The following is a 23,042-nucleotide window of genomic DNA, read 5'->3' as shown; positions in this document are numbered from 1 at the left end:
TTCTGTATTGGTCTTTAGATTATGCATCTAACAGATGGTAGCGTTTTTCTCTACCAACTAACGTATATTAGACGAATCTTGTAAAGATTTAATATGATTGATACTTATCCATTGTCCACACCAATGGTTGGACATGGTCATGATGGTCATAATCTATACCATCCATGCGAGGAGGAGGAGGAAATATTGAGAGATCAATATCCATACCTCTCAGTGGTTGAAGCACTTTTGTATTTAGCTACATCTACAAGACTAGATATTGCATTTGCAGTTAGTGTTCTTACAAGAAATAGTGCACGTCCAACACTATAACATTGGAATGACATCAAATATTTATTACGTTATTTAAAAAATATTGAAGACTTGGGATTATACTACACACAATCCGCAGATCCAAAATTGGTTGGATATTGTGATGCAGGATGTAAATCTGATATTGCAACAACTAAATCTCAAACAAGATATGTATTTTTAAGACATGGAGCTGCAATATCATGGAAATCAGTGAAATAAATAATAATTGCAACTTCATCTAACCATGTAGAAATTATTGCCTTACATGAAGCATCTCGAGAATATATTTCGTTGTGATCAATTAATAAATTCATTCAAACAATCTGTGGATTTTCATATGATGATTCTCCAACTATCTTGCATGAAGATAATAGTACTTGTATTGCTTAGATGCAAGCTGGTTTTATTAAAGACAACAGGACAAAGTATATTGATCCAAAGTATTTTAGTTATACCCATGACTTGATTACTGATCAAGCACTTATAATTAAGAAAATTGAATCTACAAATAACCTTGCTGATCTCTTCACCAAAGCTCTCCCATTGTGCAACCATCGTCGACTTACTTATAGCATTGGTATGTGGCAACTTACTTTTCTTAAATAAGAAAGTTAATGAGCTCTTTAAATAATTAAAAAAAAATGATGTTGTACTCTTTTTCTTTTATCTATGGTTTTGTCTTTAAATACAATAAGATTTTTCTACATAAGGTTTTAATGAGGCAACAATTATTGATCTTGCAAGATCATAGAAAAGTATAGATCATAATTCTATACAAATTTTATATTATGTAAATATTATGATGAGCGAGGAGGAGTGTGGAGATCATTAAATGTAGCCAGCATTCTCTATAATATTTATTGTAGACTATAGTAAATACCATAGTTACAATATTTAGAGTCTAGTGGAGAAGTACTGTTTATCTTCTCCTCTTTTCTCTTCTTGTATACAAGACACAACCAGATCAATAGATTTTTTATGTGTGAAGCTCTCTCTCCTTAGAAACCCTCTTATGTGTATGACTTACTACTACTCTTGTGTGTTTGTATGACTTACTACTACTCTTGTGTGTGTTTATGACTTACTATTACTCTTGTATCTTTCTAAACATTCTCAACACATATCATGTTATTTACCTACTTCTACTTAGTTCTTCTTATTTAAATAAATTCTATTATTATTATGTATACCCATGACATAACCTCCCTTTTTTATAGATGAATTCTACAAGGAGCACTAATTACATATTAATGAAGTCAAAGATGTAGCAAATTATATTTATTACATACTCTAATCTTTCTTCTTATCAAAGGTAGTTAATAAGTCTTCTCAATAATCATTGGAACACCATTAAGAGTGATTCTTATTTCCAATAATATCATCAAATATTAAGAGTCTCCTCCAAGGTTGTGATATCAAATATATTGTATCTCACCATCTATTCAAGGAAGAACATGTTAAATATTGTCTTTTTTATTAGGTTTTCTTAAAGGCTATGAAAACTTCAATGGTTCATTTGCTAATTCAACAAAAAATAGGTCTTTAGTTAAATCTAATGGTGGTTTTTTATCTCTTGAATACCACAATTACAAAAAAAATAAAAAATAAAGATAAAAGATATAAGATAATTTTTATTGAACATTTTTTGCTTTATAGCAAAGAATTTCTTTAATCTTTATTTTCATTTTGATGGATCTTATTGATAAAAACCATCAATCTTCTATGTCATATTTACAAGATTTTTAGATGGATTTTATCTATGTTCACTAATATTATATCTATGCCAATGTACAAGATATTTTAATATTTTTTGGCATTATTTTGATTCTAAGATCTCTTCTACCTCAAATTCTTAATTATTATCTACTTCTATAGGAGGAAGTAGCATTTGTCTTCTTCTCGATATATCCAATCTCTTATATGGCTAAAGAAGAGATACATGGACACAAAATAGATCTTCAAACTTAGATAGGTATAATTAATATGTAACCAAATTGATAAGTTTATAAATAAAAAATTAACCAAATTTATAATAGTCCAATTTTTTATAACAGATAGTCTTGATATTACAATAAGATTATTATATTTTTTTTGTTAATATGGAATCGATGTTTTTTCTTATAATAGATATTTGTATTGATTTTTTTTATTTTTCTTCAACTTCTTTTAATTATACCTTTATTATTGCAAGTAGCTTTAATAAAAAAAAATCGTCAAATCTTTTGTTGCAAGATTATCAACTTTTAAGAAGTTAAAATTATTAAATTATAGATAATAATCATAATTAATATGAAAAAATGATTGATGAATAAAAAAAATTATTGTGTTATTATAGGAAAATTTTATAAATGATAAAAGAATTATCTAATCATCTTGATGGTATCTTTCAAATATTGCTCAAAAATTTAATTTATTTATTTTATTTGTCCACCAATTTGAAAATAGGAGACAAAAGATAGTTTTATATTTATTTTTAATATATTAAAAATAATCTTCTAAAATTTAGATAAAAATTGGATCTATTTATTTGATATAATATTTTTTGATAATCTATAATAGCAATAAATATTATCAATAGAGTTGCAACTTAAGAAAAATACTTCATAAAAATTTGATAGTAATTAATCAATCTTAAAACATATTGTATATTTTTTATTATTTTTAAAATTTTAATATTTATAATAGTTTTAATTTTTTTAAGATCTATTATAAGGTATCAAGGATATGAATCACAAAAAAATCAAATGACCAATACACTCTTATGTCACTCAAAAAGACTAGATAATCACTCAAAGAGGGTATAATATTAAATTATAATGGTTATTGCCAACAACAAGAAAATTAGAATCTCTTGAAATAAGACTAAAGGCAAGAAAGACATTGACAAGAATAAAGAAGGCATCTTTCTTCTTTCATATATACTATCTAACTAGTTCAATGTGGCAACTTTCTATAAGACCTCCAATATGCATTTAACTTATGAGACATATATTTAACTTGCAAAAAATAATTTCTACATGTGTGCCTTATGACTAACTTATACCATAAATTACCAATATGTGCAATATAAGGCCAACTTTTTGACCAAATTTTTAACCTATTAATCACCTACAAATACATATAAAATCAAATTTGCATATATGAAGCTTCTAAAAAGCTTATCCATAAGATGTTAACAAATATGTTTATTTATATTTACTTCTATTTAATTCCTACAATCTATATAAACATGTATGTTCATGATACAAGACCATCATTTAAAATAATATATCCTAAGAAATTAACTTAAATTGTGTCAAATACACACTTCTCTATCTTGATAAATAGTCCTATATTTTTAAGTTTTTATAATACACAACAAACATAAAATTTAAGATTTTTTATATTCTTATAATAGATAAATATATTATAAAAAAATAATAAAATAATTTAGAAATTCTAAAAAATATATCATTTATAGATGTTTAAAAGCAACTAGCATATTTGTTAATCCAAAAAGCATCATATTATATTTAAAATATAAATACTTAGATAAAAATGTAGTCTTCCATTCATATCTTTCTTCTATGTATATTAAGTTGTATATTCTTTATAGATCTATTTTTATATAGTTATTTTTTAATTTAATTGAACAAAAAATATTAATATCAAAGATAGATGATACTTATTTTTGATAGTAATCTTATTAAGTCCTTAATAAAATATACACATATGTAGTTATTTATCTTTTTTCTTCACAAATAAGATAGATATTTGTGTTAGAGATTTTGAATAGCATATAAAATTCTTGGTCAATCTTTTATTAATATATTCCTTGAAAGAAGCCAATTCATCTTGTAATAAGCTATAGATTGATCCAAAAGGAAGTTGAGCTTTTTCTTGAAGTTTAATTGAGCAATTATATAAATAATATTCTAAAAGAATGTTTGCATTTTGTTTTTTAAAAATATCTTGATAATCTTTATATTGACTTAGAATACCACTTCATATATTTTTGTCATTAGAAATAGATGTAATATAAATAATAAAAAATAATCATTCTTTTGTAATATGCATGAAAGATCTTATTCCTACTAATTTTTACAAACATATATATTTACTTTAATTTTTACCAAAATAATATGAATAAATAGAAGTATATAAAAATAGATTAATTTGATAATATCTTATAGATTAGCTTTTTAGAAGCTTCATAGACACAATTTTATTTTTATATGTATCTATAGGTGAATAATAGGTTGAATACTTAATTAAAAAATTAGCCACATATTGAATATATTGGTAGCTTGTAGTACAAGCTAATTATGTGGTACATATATTAAAAACTTGCATTGTAAGTTAAGTCACATGTCTTGAAAATTAAACACATGTTGGAAGTCTTATAAAACATTAATATGTAGCTTTTAGTTAGATAGTATGTATAAAGGCAAGCATGAAGCCTTCTTTACTCTTATCAATTCTTTTCTTATTTTTAGTCTAATTTCAAGGATCTCTAATTTTTTTGTTTTTTGACAATATTCATTCTAATTTCTTTTTGAATATACATAATTTCTTATATCCATTTTATCATCTTTATTTAAGAAAATTCTTTGTTTATTTGTCTTTTTTTAAATTTGTTAAAATAAATAAATAAAAGTTATATTTTGGAGGATGTTAGTTTACATAAGTTGTCATTAATCAAAGGATTGGCTCTTGGTATATAAGAAGGCCAAGAAATAAGATAGATGAATGGATAAAGGATCTTAAGAATATAAAGAATATGCTTAAGATATATTCTTTTAATAGATAAGATAACAATAAATAGTCTTAGTAGAATGTTGGATGGATGTATTCATCAAAAGATGGAAGTTGTTCATTAGGGCAACAGCCACCACCTATAAGTCACGGGTGTTGGAAGTGAGAGATATCTTACTCTATACTCTCTTTGTATGCAATCTTGCTGATGCTAAGTGTTGTGACTTCATAATGCTTGTTCTTTAATAGGTTATAGATCTGCTCACCTTTAGTTACGAATTTTGAAGCTCTTTGAAATCTTACTTATTGTGAAGAGTAGATCTTTTGGTTTTTGCTGATGTTAGGATTTGGTATCATCTAATTCCATTGTTGCATCTAGTTGTTGATGTAGTTTTGTTCTTACTTGTTGTTAAGTGTATTGATAATCTTAGAAGTTATTGGATACCTTTGAGTGATGTTTTAGAACACTAGTATTATGTTTTTTTGCTGATTTACATCATTTGTGAGCTAACATTCTGATTTTATGTGATAAACTTCTTATGAGATCTTCTTATAGTGATAAAAAGTATTTTCTGAGATTAGAAGCATTTTATGAGAGAAGAAGGATGATTGTGGTGTGGAAAAGCTTATACAAGAGATTAAGATAGAATATAACACTTATGAGAAGTCTTAGAAGTGAAGTTGAAAGTGATTTAAGAGTAAAATCATTTGTTTATTCACAAAGATGGCATTTTGAGTTTCTAAGGCAACAACGTCTTCTTATTGATTTTGAGATTTTTTTTTTTTTTTTTTTTTTTTTTTTGATTTTCTTTGATACAGCCCTTTTTTAGATATGATTTCAAGTGAGGGTGAGGATTTGAGACTTATTAAAAAATTTAGAAGTAACAAATTTTACCATTGGAAGAAGAAAATAGAACTTTTATTGGCTTCATTGGATCTATAGGACATTATAAAAGAAAATAAAGAGCCTCCAAGTAATGATGCTGATGTTAAGGTAAAAGAGTATAAACTTCGTGAAATGAAGGTTTTTGGCATGATTGCATTAAATTTGGATGATGCCAATTTCTCACATATAATTACTTGTAATAGACCAGCAGAAGCATAGAAGATTCTTTACAACATCTATGAGAGTAAAAGCCTTGCCAACATCCTCTAGACAAAGAGGAAGTTCTTAATGCTAAAGATAGAAGAAAGAGATGAATTCATGGCTTATGTCAATAAGATAAAAGCACTTACAAATCAACTAACAATTGTTGACAAGCTAGTTGATGATAAAAATATTCTATTGATATTACTCATGAACCTTCTTGAGTCCTACAACTACTTCATTGTGGCATTAGAGTCTATCAACATGAAGGAGCTTACCATGAATTATGTCACATCAAGGTTTTTTCATGAAATAACCAAGACAAAAGAAAATGATCTTCAAAGTGATGATTTGGCTCTATTTTCAAGACAAGGCAAAGGTAGCTATTTTCATCAATGTGATAATTCCAAAAGCAACATAAGAAATTACTATATTTATAAAAAAATCAAATCACTTTGTTAAAAATTATTATAAAACTAAAAAAAGATATAGAGAGAATGCAAATAATACTTGTGATAAATTTAATGGATATGACTATACTTTCATGGCAAGTAAAGAAGCCTCTATGGCTATGAGGATTATAGATTCGGATGCTACTAAACATATGACACCATATAAGTATTCATTTGATACTTATGAAGAAATTCTAGCAACCAAAGTTTGGTAGGGAGATAATACTATGGTACAAGCCATTGGAATTGGATCCATTATTGTGAACATAGTTGTGAAGGACCAAATCAAGAAATCTAGTTGAAAGAGGTCTTATATGTGCCTAAGATGAAGAACCTCTTTTCGATGAGAAAACTTGTATTACATGGTTGTAAGGTTCAATTTAATAAGAATGGATGTTTTATAAAGATAGTAGATGGACAATATGTTGCCAAAGGCTTTAGAGATGGCAACCTCTACTTCATCAATTGTAAAAAGGCGAATAAAATAGAAGTGACAATATTTGTTGATTTTTCACAAGATCAAGTCAAATTTAGAATTTGGCATCAATGACTTCATGTAAAAAATCTTGGACATGAGTATTGGATGGAAGCAGTGATAAATATAGTGTATATGAAGAATAGATGCCCAACAAGTACATTCACATCAATAACTCCATAAGAAGCTTGGAGTGACAAAAAACCTTATATTTCACACATGAAGATTTTTGGATGCGTTACGTATACAAAGGTACCAAATTGTATGAGGTCCAAACTTAATAAAAAAAAAAGGTACAAAATGTGTGTTTGTTGGATATTGTGAAAATATTAAGGCATATAGGCTTATGTATTTAGAAACCAAGAAGATCATCAAGAGTTGTGATGTAGAGTTTTTGGAGATGTATCTAAGTGGGAATAATGGTGTATTTGTGGACACATCTTCAATTTCAACAAAAAAAGAAGAAAAAGATGATGACATTGATGATAGTGGAAATTCAAATCAAGATGAAGAGCCAAAAAAGGTAGGCCATAGTATCCCTAAAATTGCTAAAATCAACAATGAAGATAATGAGGATCTTAAAAATAATGATGATGATGATGAGTACCAACCTTTGAATATGAAGAAACAAGTTTTAAGAGAGAAGAAGCTTACAAGAATCCTTGGAATGAAAGAAGGTGAAGCCTCATCAAGTAAAAGGAGATATCCTTTGAGAGATAGAAAATAACTTGGTGTATGGCAAAAGAATCACATCTTTTTTCAAGTAAGTGAAGAACATGCCAATATTGCATTCCTTGCTAATCCATTGAGTTTGTGTGATGCAATAAAGTCTACAAATGCTATGAAGTGGTAGAATGCCATGAAAGAAGAGTATAAATCATTCATAGATAATGGAACATGGGAATCAATTCAACTTCTACCAAATCAATCTTCAATTGATTGTAAGTGGATATTTAGAACCAAAAGTAATGTAATGGATAATGTTGTAAGATACAAGTCTAAATTGGTTGCCAAAGACTACTCTCAAGTTGTTGGTATAGATTTCAATGAGAAATTTGCTCCCGTGGCCAAATTCACTACCATTAGATCCATTGTTGTAATTGAGGCAGGAATAGATTCGGAGATGCATCAAATGGATGTGAAAACAACTTTTTTGAATGAAAATCTAAAAGAAGACATCTACATAGAGCAACTTCAAGGATTTATTGAAGAAGGCAAATAACATCTTGTTTGAAAGTTGAAGAAAGCCTTGTATGCGCTCAAGCAATCTTCAAGGGTATGGTACCAACGTATTGATACATTCTTTGTGAATGAAGGATTTGAAAGGAGTAAATCTGATCATTCTTTTTATGTTATGCAATCAAGTGAGTTTATAGTGATTGTCATCTTCTATGTTGATGATTTGATCATCTTAACCAATACTATGAAGATGATGGATTAGTTGAAGATAAAATTAGAAAAAGAGTATGAGATAAGTGATTTGGAAAAGCTTCACTATTATTTAAGAGTGGAATTTGTAAGAGATCGTGTTCAGAAGACCATTACAATGAACCAAAGCAAGTACATTGAAGAAGTGTTGAAATGATTCAACATGAAAGAGTGTAAGCCTATAGATACACCTTTGGAGGTCAATTTGAAGTTAATGAAGCTCACAAATAAAGAATTTACTAAAATTAAAAATCAAATGCAAGGTATTTTATACAAGTTAGTATTGGGCTCACTTATATATGCAATGGTTGGCACAAGGGTGGATCTTACATATGCAATGAGTGTTGTGAGCCAACATATGTCAAAGGTTGGACCAATCCATTGGAAAACCATCAAAAGAATTATGAAATACTTAAAAGGTACTTTTCATTTCAAATTATATCTTGAAAGTGATAACATTAATTTACATGATTATTGTGATGTAGATTGGACTGGAGATGCAAAAGATAGAAGGTCAAGAATGGGATATGTGTTCTTTGTTAGAGTGAGAGCTATTTTATAGAATTACAAGAGACAACTAAGAATTGCAAGGTCAAAAATGGAGGCAGAGTATATGACAGCAAGTCATGATGTAGTAGAGGCAATATACTTAAGGCAACTTTTGGAGGACATTGGAGTTGTCTAAATAGAAGTAACTCTAATAGAGTGTGACAATCAAGGATGTCTTGAATTTATAAAGAATCCAAAACATCATTCAAGGACCAAAGAAATTGACATTCAATATCACTTCATAAGAGAGAAGATTAAAATAGGAGTGATTGATATGAAGTATTGTGTAACGAAAGACATACTTGCTGATTTATTGACAAATGCATTAGTAAAAGATAGACATCACATATTGAAAAAGGTATTAGGATTGAAAGCCTTTGACTAATAGCAAAGTAAGAGTATTAAAGTTATTAAAGTAAATAGGTAAAAATTATATTGTAGAAGATATTAGTTTAGTTAAGTTGCTATTAATCAAATGATTGGCTCTTAATATGTAAGAAGGCTAAGAAATAAGGTAGATGAATGGACAAAGGATCTTAAGGGTATCGAAAATATAATTAAAGTATATTCTTTTAATAAATAAGATAGCAATTGATAGTCTGAGTAGAATATTGGATGGATATATTCATCAGTAGAAGTTGTTCATTAAGGCAACACCCACTACTTATTAGTAATGGACATTGGAAGTGAGAGATATTTTATTCCATATTCTTTTTGTGTCCAATCTTCTTGATGCTAAGTATTGTGATTTCATAAGACTTGTTCTTCAATACCTTTATTATGTTCTTATCCTTCATAAATTAATAAGAATATATTTAGAATATCAAATCTTTATCTTTTCTTAATTAAGAATGAATTCTATTTTTTTCTTAATAAAATATATTAGAAGTTTTATATTATCCTCTTCAAAATTTATATTACTCTTAGCATTTTTTTTATTATCAATTCCTCTTTTCTATTTGTCTTGAATAATATTAAAATTTTTATTTTTTTTAATATTGTCATAGCAAAGATTGTTGAAGTAAAAAGTACAATGCCACAATTGTAAGAACAATTGAAGAAGTTAATGCTTGCATACATCAATTTAATTTACCACCACATAGAGTAATAAAATTAGTAAGAAGTAAAAATATAGAGATGATTGGAGTTGCTTCAATATTTATACCAAATCATATTACTTCTCTTATGATAGAATACGATTTAAGTATTGAAAAACCAAGAACTCCTCTACTTGAGAATTTTGACAATGAAAGATCAAAGTTTTAAAGATTATCAATCAAGTACAATTGATAATTGAACTTCAAATCCAAAGTTATTCAATTTTATGATTATAAGTGAGGTTTACTAAAGTACTACTTTTAAATTTTGTATTATGATGGTTTATATCTTTTTTAGATATTAAGAACTAATATTAAATAATTTGAAGGCTTTTTTAGCAAAGTTTCAATCCTTATATAAAAAAATATGATGTAATTTATATTTAAATCAATAAAATTTATATTTTATAATAAAGCAATTGACTAGTAATGTTATATGCTTTATAATTTTAACAACTCACAATTGATATTAAGTGATATGATGTTGCATTTATTAGCCAATTTTTCTATAAATTATAATATGAAAAAAAAAATGATCTTTAACTTATCTAATCTTTAAATATTGAGTTAAGCAATTGACTTTGCTATAAATTGTGACAATCAACTTTTTAAATTTTAAATTAAGAATTACCTAAGTATACTTTAATATTTTTATAATTCAATGGTAATACCAATTTCTTTTTAACACATACATTAGAAAATAAAAGATATGTAAATTAATATGATACATTTTAAATCTTGAATTAAGCAAGAAAAGACTTATTGCTAATAAGAAAGATTGTTCTTATATAATAAAGGTCCTATTCGCTTCTCAAAATCCTCTTCTTGTTTCATAATAGATGTTAGTTTAGGATCTAAATATCACAAGGCCTTTGCTTTATTAGCTTCACCAATTTCAACTTGTTTCTTAGATATAGAGTTTGTTAAAAGATACAACATATTTTTAATAAAAAAAACTAAACATGTTCATGTAGAAGTCATAGATGGTCGTTTGTTATCTTTTAAAGATGTTATTCATGAAATCTTTTCTATAGAAGTAATAACTAATAGTTATAGTAGCTTTATAATATTTTATATCATTAGATCTTTTTTTGATCCAAATATTTTAGGTTTATTGTAGCTAAAGAAATAAAACCTTCAAATAGATTGAATTTCTTATAGTTTTGACTTTTTTGAAAGTATAACCAAGAATGTTGTTAATAAAGTAAAAAATCATAAGTTTAGAATAATCAAATCTATATTTATAGGTGTAAAAGCTTTTTTGTATGCTATAAAAAAATGATCACCTTGTATTATTTATGCTACACTTCTTTCTAATGGTAGAAAACTTCAAGTTGCATTCCAAGCTAATAATAAGATTATCAAGATATTTTTGAGAAGAAAATTATTAATACTCTTCTTGAGCATTGCTTTTATAATTACCTAAATTAATCTTGAAGAAAAAAGTCAATTGTCATTTGGATCAATCTATAATTTATTACAAAATGAGTTAGATGAACTCAAAGAATATATTGATGAGAATTTAGCTAAGAATTTCATATACTATTCAAAACCTCTAAAATGAGCTTCAATCTTCTTAGTAAAAGAAAATGATGGATCATTGCAGATGTGAGTATATTATCAAGGACTTAAGAGGATTACCATCAAGAATAGATACCTTCTATCTTTAATATTTAGGCTACTTAATTAATTAAATAAAACTAAGATCTATAAAAAATAAAACTATGAAGAGTATAAAATATTGTACATATCAAAAAATAAATAAATAAATAAAAGATTGTGCTTTAAACTAGATATCAACATTTTGAATATAATATCATGCTTTTTGGATTTATAAATGTGTCAACTTTTCAATATGTAATGAATAATATCTTTTGAGAGTTTTTAGATGATTTTGTTGTTTTTTTATCTAAGAAATATTTTAATTTATTCTAAGATCATAGAAGAATATGGACTTTATATTTGTCATGTGTTACAAAAACTTAAAGATATAATATTATATGCCAAGATAGAAAAGTATAAATTTTATACTACTTAAGTTGATTTTTAGGATAAATCATTTCAAATAATGGTTTTATAATAGATTCTAAGAAGATCTAAACTATCATAGATTAGAAAATTTTAAAAATAATAAAAGATGTGTAATATTTTTTAGGATTTGTCAATTGTTATTAAATCTTCATCAAAAAGATTTTTCAAGTTAAAGCTTTATTTACACATTTGGCATATAAAGAGAAACTTAAGTAGAATAAAGAAGCCAAAGTATCTTTTGTAGCCTTTAAGACAACATTTATTTCACTACCAATTTTTTACAGTATCAACTTTTTTAAGATATTTTTTATAGAAACAAAAGCATCAAACTTTATTTTGGATGTTATATTATTACAAATGAAATCAAAAGACGAATTCCACTTAGTAGCTTTCTATTCCAAAAATATTTTAGCATCCAAAATAAATTATAAGATCTACAACAAAGAACTTCTTTCAATCATAGATTCATTTTAAGAATAGCATTATTATTTAAAAGGCACTTCTAATATAATCATTGTATATATGGATTATAAGAATCTTAAATATTTTATAATAACTAGTATTTTAAATTATTTCCAAGTTTATTAGAGCATGTTTTTATTAAGATTTGATTTTAAAAAAGCTTTTGATCAAGAAAAAAATAAGGTTTATTAAATTTCCTTTTTCAAAAATCTTATCTTATAGTAGAAGTAAAAAATGTAGCTTTTAATCAAAAAATAATAATTTTCTTAAAGCTAGAGATTTTTTATCTTTAAAAAATGAAATCAAAATTAATTGTTAATTCAATCTTTCTCAAGCAAGTTCAATTGAGTATGTCATTTGATCCTCTTGTTTATGATATTAAGAATAATTCTTATAAGTCTCATGACATTTCTAAGTTTAAATTTAAGAATAATATATTTTATTTTTATGAATATTTATATATTTCAAAAGACAAAGTATGATTATGTGTTCTTTATGCTTGTCACGATTTTCTAACAACAAGATATTTTAAATACAATAAGATTTTGAAGATAATATCTACTGATATTTGGTGGCTTCAAATGTGGAAGGCAATTAAAGGCTTTGTATAATTATGTGACATTTATTCAAGATCAAAAGTTTTTTATCATTGACTTTATCAACTTCTTTAACTATTATTTATTCCAAAATAGCTATAATCTTTTATTTCTATGGATTTTATTACAAATCTTCTAAACTTAAATTCTTATGATTCTATATTTATGATAGTAGATCATTTCACTAAAATGGCATATTTTGCACTATGTATAAAATCTATCATAAGTGAAAAAAATAGCTATTTTTTTTAATAACATCTATTGCTATCATGGATTGTCTAAAAATATTATATTAAATAGTAGGACTCAATTTATATCAAGATTTTGAAGAATTTTTTTCAAGATTCTAAAGATAGATATAAAACTATCTTCAACTTCCATCTTCAGATTGATGGATAAATAAAAAGGATAAATCAAGTTTTAGAGCAATATTTTAACTATACCACCAATTATCAACAAGATGATTGAACAACTCATTTGTCATTGATAGAATTTATTTATAATAACATAATACATTCTTTCATTTAATAAATATATTTTTTTTAATTATAATTATCATACATGACTTGATACTTTTGACTTCTTAAAAATTAATAATCCTATAGTAGAAGATTTGATAAATTATTTAACTAAGCTATATACAATAATAAAGGCACAATTAAAAGAAATTTAAGAAGAACAAAAGATTAATATAAATGCCTATTACAAAGAACAATCTCAATTCCATATTGGTGATAAAATATAATTACTTAATTATAATATCAAGACTATTTGTACTTGTAGTAAGTTGGATTACTACAAATTTAAATCATTTTCTATATGTAAATAAATAAATTCAATTGCTTATTATTTATATCTATCAAAGTCTATGAAGATCTATCATGTATTTTATGTATCTTTTCTTAAGCCTTATAAGACATTGAATATTTCAAAAAGAAGATAAATGCTATAGCATCCTATAGAAGTGGATAATAATCAAGAATTTAAAATAGAAGAAGTCTTAGACTCAAGACGGCACCAATTTAGGTTGAAATATCTTGTACATTGGCATAGATATAATATTAGTGAGTGCACATAAGAGCTAATAAAGAATCTTGTAAATACAATTGAAAAGCTCAAAGCTTTTCATCAACCACATCCATCAAAACCATGATAAAGAGTCAAGCAAATCTTTACCATAAAAGAAAAGATGCTCAATAAAGATTAAATTCTATCTTCTATCTTTTATTATGATTTTTTATATTAATATTAATAATAAGATAGAGAATTAATAGCTAGAAAATTTAACTTAAGAGCTATCATTTTTTGACTTATTAGACAATACATTATGTTTGTCATAATCTTTAAGACAACATAATAGAAATAAAGATCGTTAAAAATAACATATTTGTTTTTGAATAGATAGCAAGATACAATGCATTTGGTATCACATTCTTAAAAGAGACTTCCAATATTTGATAATTTTATTAGAGGTAGAAACAACTCTTGATGGTATTATAAATATTTTATTTGAAAGAAGTTACAAAGGCCTCAACATTGATTAAATATCAAGGTGGTCTTTTTGTCTTAAAATAAGACATTATCAATAATTGAAAGGACCTATCAACTATCTTCAAAAGAAACAAAGATCAAATTATGTTACAAATATAATTTGATGCATCTTAGACTTCATCAACATATGATCACTGTTCTTTGTAGAATTAGTTCCTAAAAAGAGGAATAATGTCATAGATTTATATTTTTATTTTAATTTTTATTTAGATAATAAAAATAAATAGAAATATATAAAAATATATTAATATAATAATATCTTAAGGATTATCTTCTTAAAAGCTTCATAGATGCGGTTTCACCTTTATACATGTCTATAGGTGATTGATAGATTGAATATTTGGCCAACAAATTATGCACATATTATATATATTGATAGCTTGTAGTATTAGCTAATCATGTGGCACACATGTAAAAAAAATCTTGTAAGTTAAAACATGTGTCTCATAAATGAGATACATGTTAGAGGTCCTATAAAACATTGTCATAATATGTGTTGTTTTGCTTGAGAATGCACCACGCACCTAGCTATGGAAGGTGAAGTTGTGTTTTACAAATATCCAAAAAATCTTAATAGATTTCATCCATATAAGAAGAATGTAATTTTAATTTTAATTCAAAAGTGCTTAAAGCTAGTACAAAGTACTTAAAAACATTCTTTTTAGTAATCTCAATTACATATAAATTCTAACTATCTTATTACTTCTATAATTAGGTAATTTTGATTTCTCTTTGTAAGCCCTATTCCTACTCATTGAGCTTTGGTGAACTATAAATCCTAATCTTATCATCTACTTAATAAAAAAATTTACACAAAAATGCCACTATAAACCTTCTATATCTCAAAAAAAATTCAAGCCAATCTAATTTACAAATTGTGAGAAAAAGCCTAAAAATTGTACTGATATCATTTGGTCACCAACTTGAAAGTTGATGCAAATGTTTTAGTAGCAATTTCTCCTTCTCGAATTGTTATCTTTAATTCAAAATTGGTGTATAGCTTGATCTTAAAGTCTTCTAATATTATGCCAAATTTTATTTTGATCCAAGTAGTAGATGTTTAGATATCATAGAAATCCTATCCAACTTCAAATTGCCAATTTTTAATACCTTCTTCTACCAAAACCTAGATATCTCTCAATTGCATTATTAGATTAACATAAAATTTTACACACAACTAATACATCTAATAAATTAAGCACTTTTAAATTTTAAACTATAGATGTAACATTAATTGAATGAATTAGTCGAGAGTGCTAGTCTTAATTCTATTATATAAATTCCAAATCACCAATACAAACCCTGACTTTGAACAAAAATTGCAAAGTCATTCTAAATCCTCTAAAAACAAGCCTTATACTTCTAAAATCAATTTGAAGCTAGATCACCAATCCTAATTGCCGATCTTAAAATATTTCCTTATTTTACTCTAAGTGGTCATTTTAGTAGCTAGAGGTCTAATTTTGACCTTGTCAACCTTTGAGTATCAAATTTAAATCCTAATGAAATTCTAATCAAATCTTAAATCTTAAATTTAAACCAAATTTTAATAAAAATTTGAAATAATCCTAATTAAATTTAAATTCTAATTAAATCTCAATCAAATCCTAGTCAAATCCTAATCAAATCCTAATCAAATTTTAATCTAATTATAATTAAATATCAATAAAATCTTAGTCAAATCCTAATCAAACCATAATTAAGTATTAATGTAATCTTAATCAAATCCTAATTGAATCCTAATCAAATTTTAATCTAATTCTAATCAAATTTTAATCAAATTTTAGTCAAGTCTTAATTAAATCTTAATCAAATCCTAGTTAAGTCCTAGTCAAAATCTAAATTAAATCCTAGACTAAATATTAATCAATTCTAATCAAATCTTAATCAAATCCTAATCTAATCCTAGTCAATTCTTAATCTAATTTTATTCAAATTTTATTCAAATCTTTGCTAAATCCTAATCATATCCTGATCAAGTTCTAATCAAGCTCCAATCAAAACTTAAACGAAACCATCAACTAAATCCTAATCAATCCTAATCAAATTCTAAATAAATCTTAATCAACTATTATAGTTTTTTTGAAACTTCAATAAATATTAATTTAACTATTGATCTTGATTAAAATTTCACCCAGACTTTAATACACATATAATTTATAATCACATAAAATTTGAGAAGAATTGAATAATATGTACACTATATATTAAATAAAATTAGTCAATTCAAATGGCAAGACAATAAGTTGGAAATCACATCCAAAAAAAAGTTTCTATAAATATATAAAAATTTTAAAATATATTCATAAAAGCTAGAAAAATATTATACTAACATGAATAAATCATTTAAAGAATTTTATGAAGAAAAAAGCTCTAAAAAGATATTTTAAACTTATATTTTATTATTTGATGAACTTTATTAATTTAAAATAATAAATTTGGTTTATAATATCTATAATAATACTACCTAATATAATACCATATAGGTTAAAATCAACTTTAAAATATGATAAAATAAATTATTCAAATCAAAATATTGTATAAATAAAAATCAAATTTATTGCATAAAATATTTAGCATATGTAATGAAATATATAATTTTAAAATCATATTGGTATTTAAGTCTTATAATCTATTTTTAGATTATTTAAGTAAATTTTATAATATTATTTTTGAAATTAGAATTGGTATAATTTTGAGATTTTAAAAAATCAAAGTATAAACCTTCAACTATCAATTTTTATTACATTTTGGTATAATTAAACTAGATTGATATATGATGTATATTCAAATATCATTAAAATATTAAAATTAGAATATTAAGATAAAGTTTATGATAATATTAATGAATTCTTTTATAGTTTAAAATATGATGCCACCATTTATGTAAGTTTGCATCAATATTTATATCTATCAATAATGCTATTACAAAATCAATTACAATTATAATTGTATATGAGTGTGTGCTTTATTATCAATCAAATATCATTGATTTTGTATATTTAATTTTTTTATTACCAATTAATTTTAATCAAATGTTGTTAGAAAGAGCTCCTAGAACCAAATACATATATACATAGAAGAAATAATGTTTGAGTAATGAAATCTAATTATTGGAAACAAAACTTTTATCAACACTCAATTTTTTATTGTTTGTGTATTCTTGGTAAGCAAATTTTCATGCTCATTACTCCTCTTTGTCTTTTGTATAGTTCATACTTTGGATGTATCTTTCAAATCTAGATCTTAATACTTCAATCAAATAAAAGGCTGACAAGTGCATTGTGGTGTGCAAAGCAAATTTAGGATAAATCTATGACAGCTTTTGTTAGTAGTAGCAAAAACTATAGTGATATGTGGTTGATGGCAAGTTCACATGGCAATAGCGAAAGAATGGGGTAGCAATACCAACACCCTAACATAAATATAAAACAATCAATTTGTGGTAAATACTGACAATATATTACGTAGCAATAATAATAAAATATTAATAAAAGAGTTACTCTTCCAGTAGATAGTAAAAAATTAAAACAGGATAATGAAAAATTAAAATTTACACAATATATTCTCTCTCTCCAAGCAGTTGTACAGTTTGGGACGAAGAGGAGTAACAGATGTTTGTGCATGAAAACTATAATTCTTCTGTATATTTTATTACTGACTTTCTAGGTTGCGGCTATAATCTTTCCATAAACCTATAATTGTCTTTACCTGTGGCACCTGAAATTCTTCTATAAACACAATGATAACTTTGTACATGGGAGCAATAAATGTCTGCATTCAGCAATTTTCTTAAAATAACATAAAGAGGCTAAGGAACAATATTCATTCCACAACCAAACTTCAAATATTCCAAAAATAATACTTCAAGTATTGAAGGAATCAATGTACCAATCAAAGATGTAACACGTGGGGATGCAAGCTTTAGAAACACGAACCATTCTCACATTCAACACAAAAGATTTCATGAGCTAAAAAAAACCCCCCCAGAGAAAACAGAAAAAGAGTACAGGGAGGGAATGATTTCAACTGCCCGAGGAAGGGCTGGCAGGATAGACCCGGGCAGTGTGGGCAGATCCAACTTCGGGGGGGAGCAGGCGGGCAGCGGGGGGTGGGGAGCGAAAGGCGGGGAATATTCAGGTGGTGCGGTGATGGGTCATAATTGAAGGAATGTGATAGGTTCGGCGCAGGTTCGACGGTTCCAATACACTAAATTGAGGATTGCGCAGCTCCCCACCCATTGCCATCTCAGCCCCCTCCACCCCAACCCCGCGCCGTTTTACTCCTCACTGTACTTACAGGGCACGGCGTGGCGCCTTCGCCCCGCCCCGTCCCGGCGCATACCCGTGCCCCCGCTGGGGAAGGGGGCCTGCGCTGGTGCGGCTCTGCTGCTGCGTTGCTTTTTTTCTTTTTGTTTTTTTGTTTTTTGTTTTTATTTCCCTTGGCTTTCGCTGCTCCGCACCCTGCGACGGCGCCTCCTACTCGCTACTTCTTGCGATTCTCCGCTTTGCGTGTATCCCCTACTTGCGCTGCTGTTTTCCTCTGTTAGATTTCGAGTATCACTATTTTTCTTTACTGTAGCGAGTGAGTTGTTTGTCCAGACTCGAGTGTGTTTGTGTATCTGTGTGTGTGTTTTTTTTGGTTTGTTTATTTTTATTTTTATTTTTTTGGTTCGAGTTCGTTAAGGTGTGTGTGAGAGGTAGGGCTTAATTTTCATGGGCTTTCTTCGGGAGAGGCCCATAGTTACGTCCTACGAAGAATGCCACGACGATGGCTGCGTCATTTTGCGCAATGGATTTCACAGCGCGCAGGTGAGTATATGCTCTGGTTGCATTGTGTGTTTCTGCACGGTGTGTCTTTTTTTCTGGGTTTGGGTTTAGTGTTTGAAAGCCTTGCCTGATGTGGGGAGGGATGGTGGGATGTCTAGGGGCACGTCGTGGAGGAGTGGGTGGAGGAGCTTCATGCTGGAAGCGAGGATAGCAGCGATGCATCCACAATTGCGTCCGTGGATGGAGATCCATTGAACCTGTTGGACATGATGTCCGCGGTGAAGGTTCTGTTGGTAGGGCTGGGCGAAGATGTCAACCGCGATGGGCTTCTCAAAACACCATTGCGTGTGGCGCAGGCATTCCAGGACGCTACTAGAGGTGATCTCAGGGTTGGGGGTTTACGGGTTTTTTTATGATTTTTAGGTCTTTCATTTACATTTGTTTTGATGTTTCTCATGCACTCAATTGTCAGACTGCCCGTCTTTTGCATTCGAGCATCGGCTTTTGAATTTAGTTTAGATAGCTTCGTGCGCTTCAGTTTCATGGGGGTTTTTTTTATTTGAAGGATCCTTCTCCTTATGTCATTAATTCAATTTTAGGTCTTTGATGTGTTATTTTTCATTTTGGTTAATTTGGATTGGAAGCTGGTGGTATTCTCGTAATCCCAGCTCATTTGAAGCTCTATGCTCAGATTTGAATTAGTGATTTCGCTGGTGGCACTGTAACATTGAGTTCAGTAACTTGTCACTTTCGATGCATAATGTTTTTCATTGATTTTTAAGGGGGCAAGTTACGATTACATCTGACATGTAAGCAGGGTTATGAGCATGATTATAACAATTGGCTATTATTAGTTTACAACGAGAATTTATTTTGGGAGTGGCGGCGCGTCGCGAACTTGGTTGCGTTCGGGAACACAATCCGCTGTCAGAAGGGTGTCTTATGGTTTTGGTATCCACAACACGGTCTTTATGATTGGAGAACTTGTTGCCACGTCAAACTATGGTTTTAGTGTGGTTTATTGTTTTTCCCCGGGTACCTTAGGATGGCGTAGTCAGCTTGATGTAGCGCCTGGACTATGGTGCCTTGACGTTCATTTAAGCATTGGTTGCACAATCTGCTAGCCGGGATGTGTGTGTGCCAGCATACTGCATGTGAAGCTGGCTGTTGTTTGGTATGTGACAAAGCGAGCGGTTGAATTGTGTAGGTTATCGGCAATCAGCCAAAGACGTGGTAGGAGGAGCTCTCTTTATGGAACCTGGAGCAAGCGGTAGCAATGGTAGTGGAGGTGGTTGCGGAGGCATAGTAGTGGTTCGGAACGTGGACCTTTTTGCTCTGTGTGAGGCTTGTCTTCTACCGTTTCGTATACGATGCCACATAGCTTACATTCCCGTTGGAGAGCGTGTAGTAGGGCTCAGCAAGCTTCCTCGCGTGGCAGAGATCTTTGCGAAGAAGCTGCAGAACCCTCACCGATTCGCCAACGAAGTTGTTCTCTCTTTGACGGAGGCACTTCAACCGGAGCCATTGGGTGTAGCCGTAGCTGTGGAGAGTTGGCATCTGCAGTGGCCAGGTGTGGCACTTATTCATGTGATCGGATCTGTCACTGAATGTCCTGGGCAAGCTCAATGTATTCGTTTTGAGCGACAAGAATTATGGATCAACTCACTCAGATTGTAATTCTATGCAGGTGCCAAGGAGAGTGGCGTCGTGGCCGATCTGGAGAGTCATGTGGGCTGGGTTTCTTCAACTGTGTATGCTGGCACAGGGCAGTTCGAGGACAAGAGTGGCGCGCTGTGGGAAGAGCTCGTAGCCCTTCTCCAGCTGCAATGTCACAGTGTCGAGAACCGTGCTGCTCCTAAAGTAGGGATAGATGACACAAATCCGTCTGGATGTCCATTTGCTCATTTTGACGCGTTGCCATTGGAAAATGGGGACACTGCTGTGCTTCCGCAGTCCTGTAATGGGTGCAGTGAAAAAGATATCTTCGGCAATGGCTTACAAAAGACCAGTCGTACGTCTCGCTTCGAGCTTGACTGCACCGTGCCTGCCCTACCAGATATGGTATCAGCGGTAGAAGCCTTATTAAGGGCCATAGGAGAAGATCCGAATCGGGAGGAACTTCGTCTTACGTCCATGCGATTCGTGCGATGGCTTCTGACATCCACGCAAGGCAGTCGAATGGGAACCCCTGGTTATCTAGATTTAATGTCAGGGTTGCAGGTATTGACGTGCGAACCGGACCTAGTCTCTAATTCTGGGCTTGTAGAGGAGGGCATCTCCACGGCGTTCGACTTCCCATTTTGCTCACAGTGCGAACACCACTTGCTCCCATTTCTGGGAGTAGTGCACGTAGCCTATTTGGCCCAGCGGCAAGGACGAGGTAGGAGGCAGCAGCTGGACAGAGACAATGTGCAGAGAGTGGTGAGAGGCTATAGTCTTCGGTTACAGGTGCAAGAACGCCTGACCAGGGAGATTGCGGAGGCCATCGGGGGTTCAGTGATGGTGATGGTTGAAGCAAGTCACATGTGTATGCTGTCACGGGGTGTGCAACAAGTAGCCTCCTCCACAACCACGTACGCGTCACTAGGTCTCTTCTCCTCCAATTCTAAACTACGCACCGCATTTCTGCAGTTAGTTGCCCAAAGAACTAAAATTGGTTGACTCGGTACTTAGATTATTATTCCTTTCAACTGATACCATTTTTCCCACCATTTCATGACTTCATACTTATCCATCCCTCCCTGCCCACCACTCGTGCCAACTCTCATTCTTTGGAGGATGAATGTCGTTTTACTCTCTGTGTAGGAGTCCATCCTTTGGTCAAGCAGTCCCTCTCTTATGGAAGGCTAAGCATCATGCTGGGCATGTCTGAGTTGTACAATAGATACTTACAAAATATCTCTAGGAGTTACTTCAACTTCTGTTGAGACTTTCTGACAATTTTGGATGACGGTAACGACTCCCATAAAGTGAAAGCGCGGATCGCAGCTTTCATGAGACATTATGATGCAACTTGCCTTGCCGTGCGTGAAGTACTGCTGCATCTCAGGACGCCTCAGTGACTGACAAGCAGTCACTTCTCTTGTCTCTTGTGCAAATCTTGTATGTTTATGGGTTTGTTCTGCTCAGTTTAAGGGGTCCAACCTGCGAGATTAGTCATGTCAATTTCAGTGAATTTGTTTAACATTTTGACAGGGATGCATGTCTTAATCGGTCCTGAAAATGTCTGTTTCGCTTTATAGATTGATACGCTGCTAAGCAGTATATCTTTGGCAGTGTGAATGAGTCCTCCCTCTTATAACCGCACAATTTGTGACTCTTAGATTATTATACTCAGACCACTCGAACATGAGCATGTCTATGGGACAGTTTGGTGATAACGTGGGTGTAAACATTGTAGATGGTGTTCAATAGATTCCAGTGTTATTTCGTTTATCATTAATTACAAATGCTGGTTTATATTTCATTGCCATGTTATGAAAATATGAACTTTTAGATATGGTTAACTTTCAAAATT

The 23,042-nt window shown here is 29.6% G+C and overlaps 1 protein-coding gene across 1 annotated transcript; it reads left to right on the top strand.

The window, feature by feature from the left end:
• The first annotated feature begins 19,189 nt into the window (after positions 1-19,189).
• Positions 19,190-22,610, top strand: LOC112285200 (GTP cyclohydrolase 1). The gene is made up of 4 exons (XM_024525838.3): positions 19,190-19,567; positions 19,684-19,903; positions 20,733-21,095; positions 21,213-22,610. Exons 1-4 carry the CDS (start codon positions 19,472-19,474, stop codon positions 22,184-22,186), a joined length of 1,653 nt encoding a protein of 550 aa, XP_024381606.1. The 5' UTR covers positions 19,190-19,471; the 3' UTR covers positions 22,187-22,610.
• The last annotated feature ends 432 nt before the right edge of the window (positions 22,611-23,042 follow it).

This window comes from Physcomitrium patens, chromosome 7 (assembly GCF_059467195.1).
Source record: "Physcomitrium patens ecotype Gransden chromosome 7, ASM5946719v1, whole genome shotgun sequence".
Lineage (NCBI taxonomy): Eukaryota > Viridiplantae > Streptophyta > Bryopsida > Funariales > Funariaceae > Physcomitrium > Physcomitrium patens.
This window is presented reverse-complemented; position numbering and strand designations above follow the sequence as displayed.

Excerpts from the sequence above, each read along its gene's own strand:
- LOC112285200 (XM_024525838.3), top strand. The coding sequence starts at position 19,472 with ATGGGCTTTCTTCGGGAGAGGCCCATAGTTACGTCCTACGAAGAATGC. Across the intron at positions 19,568-19,683 it reads ATGGATTTCACAGCGCGCAG|GGGCACGTCGTGGAGGAGTG; the intron begins GTGAGTATATGC and ends TGGGATGTCTAG. Across the intron at positions 19,904-20,732 it reads ATTCCAGGACGCTACTAGAG|GTTATCGGCAATCAGCCAAA; the intron begins GTGATCTCAGGG and ends TGAATTGTGTAG.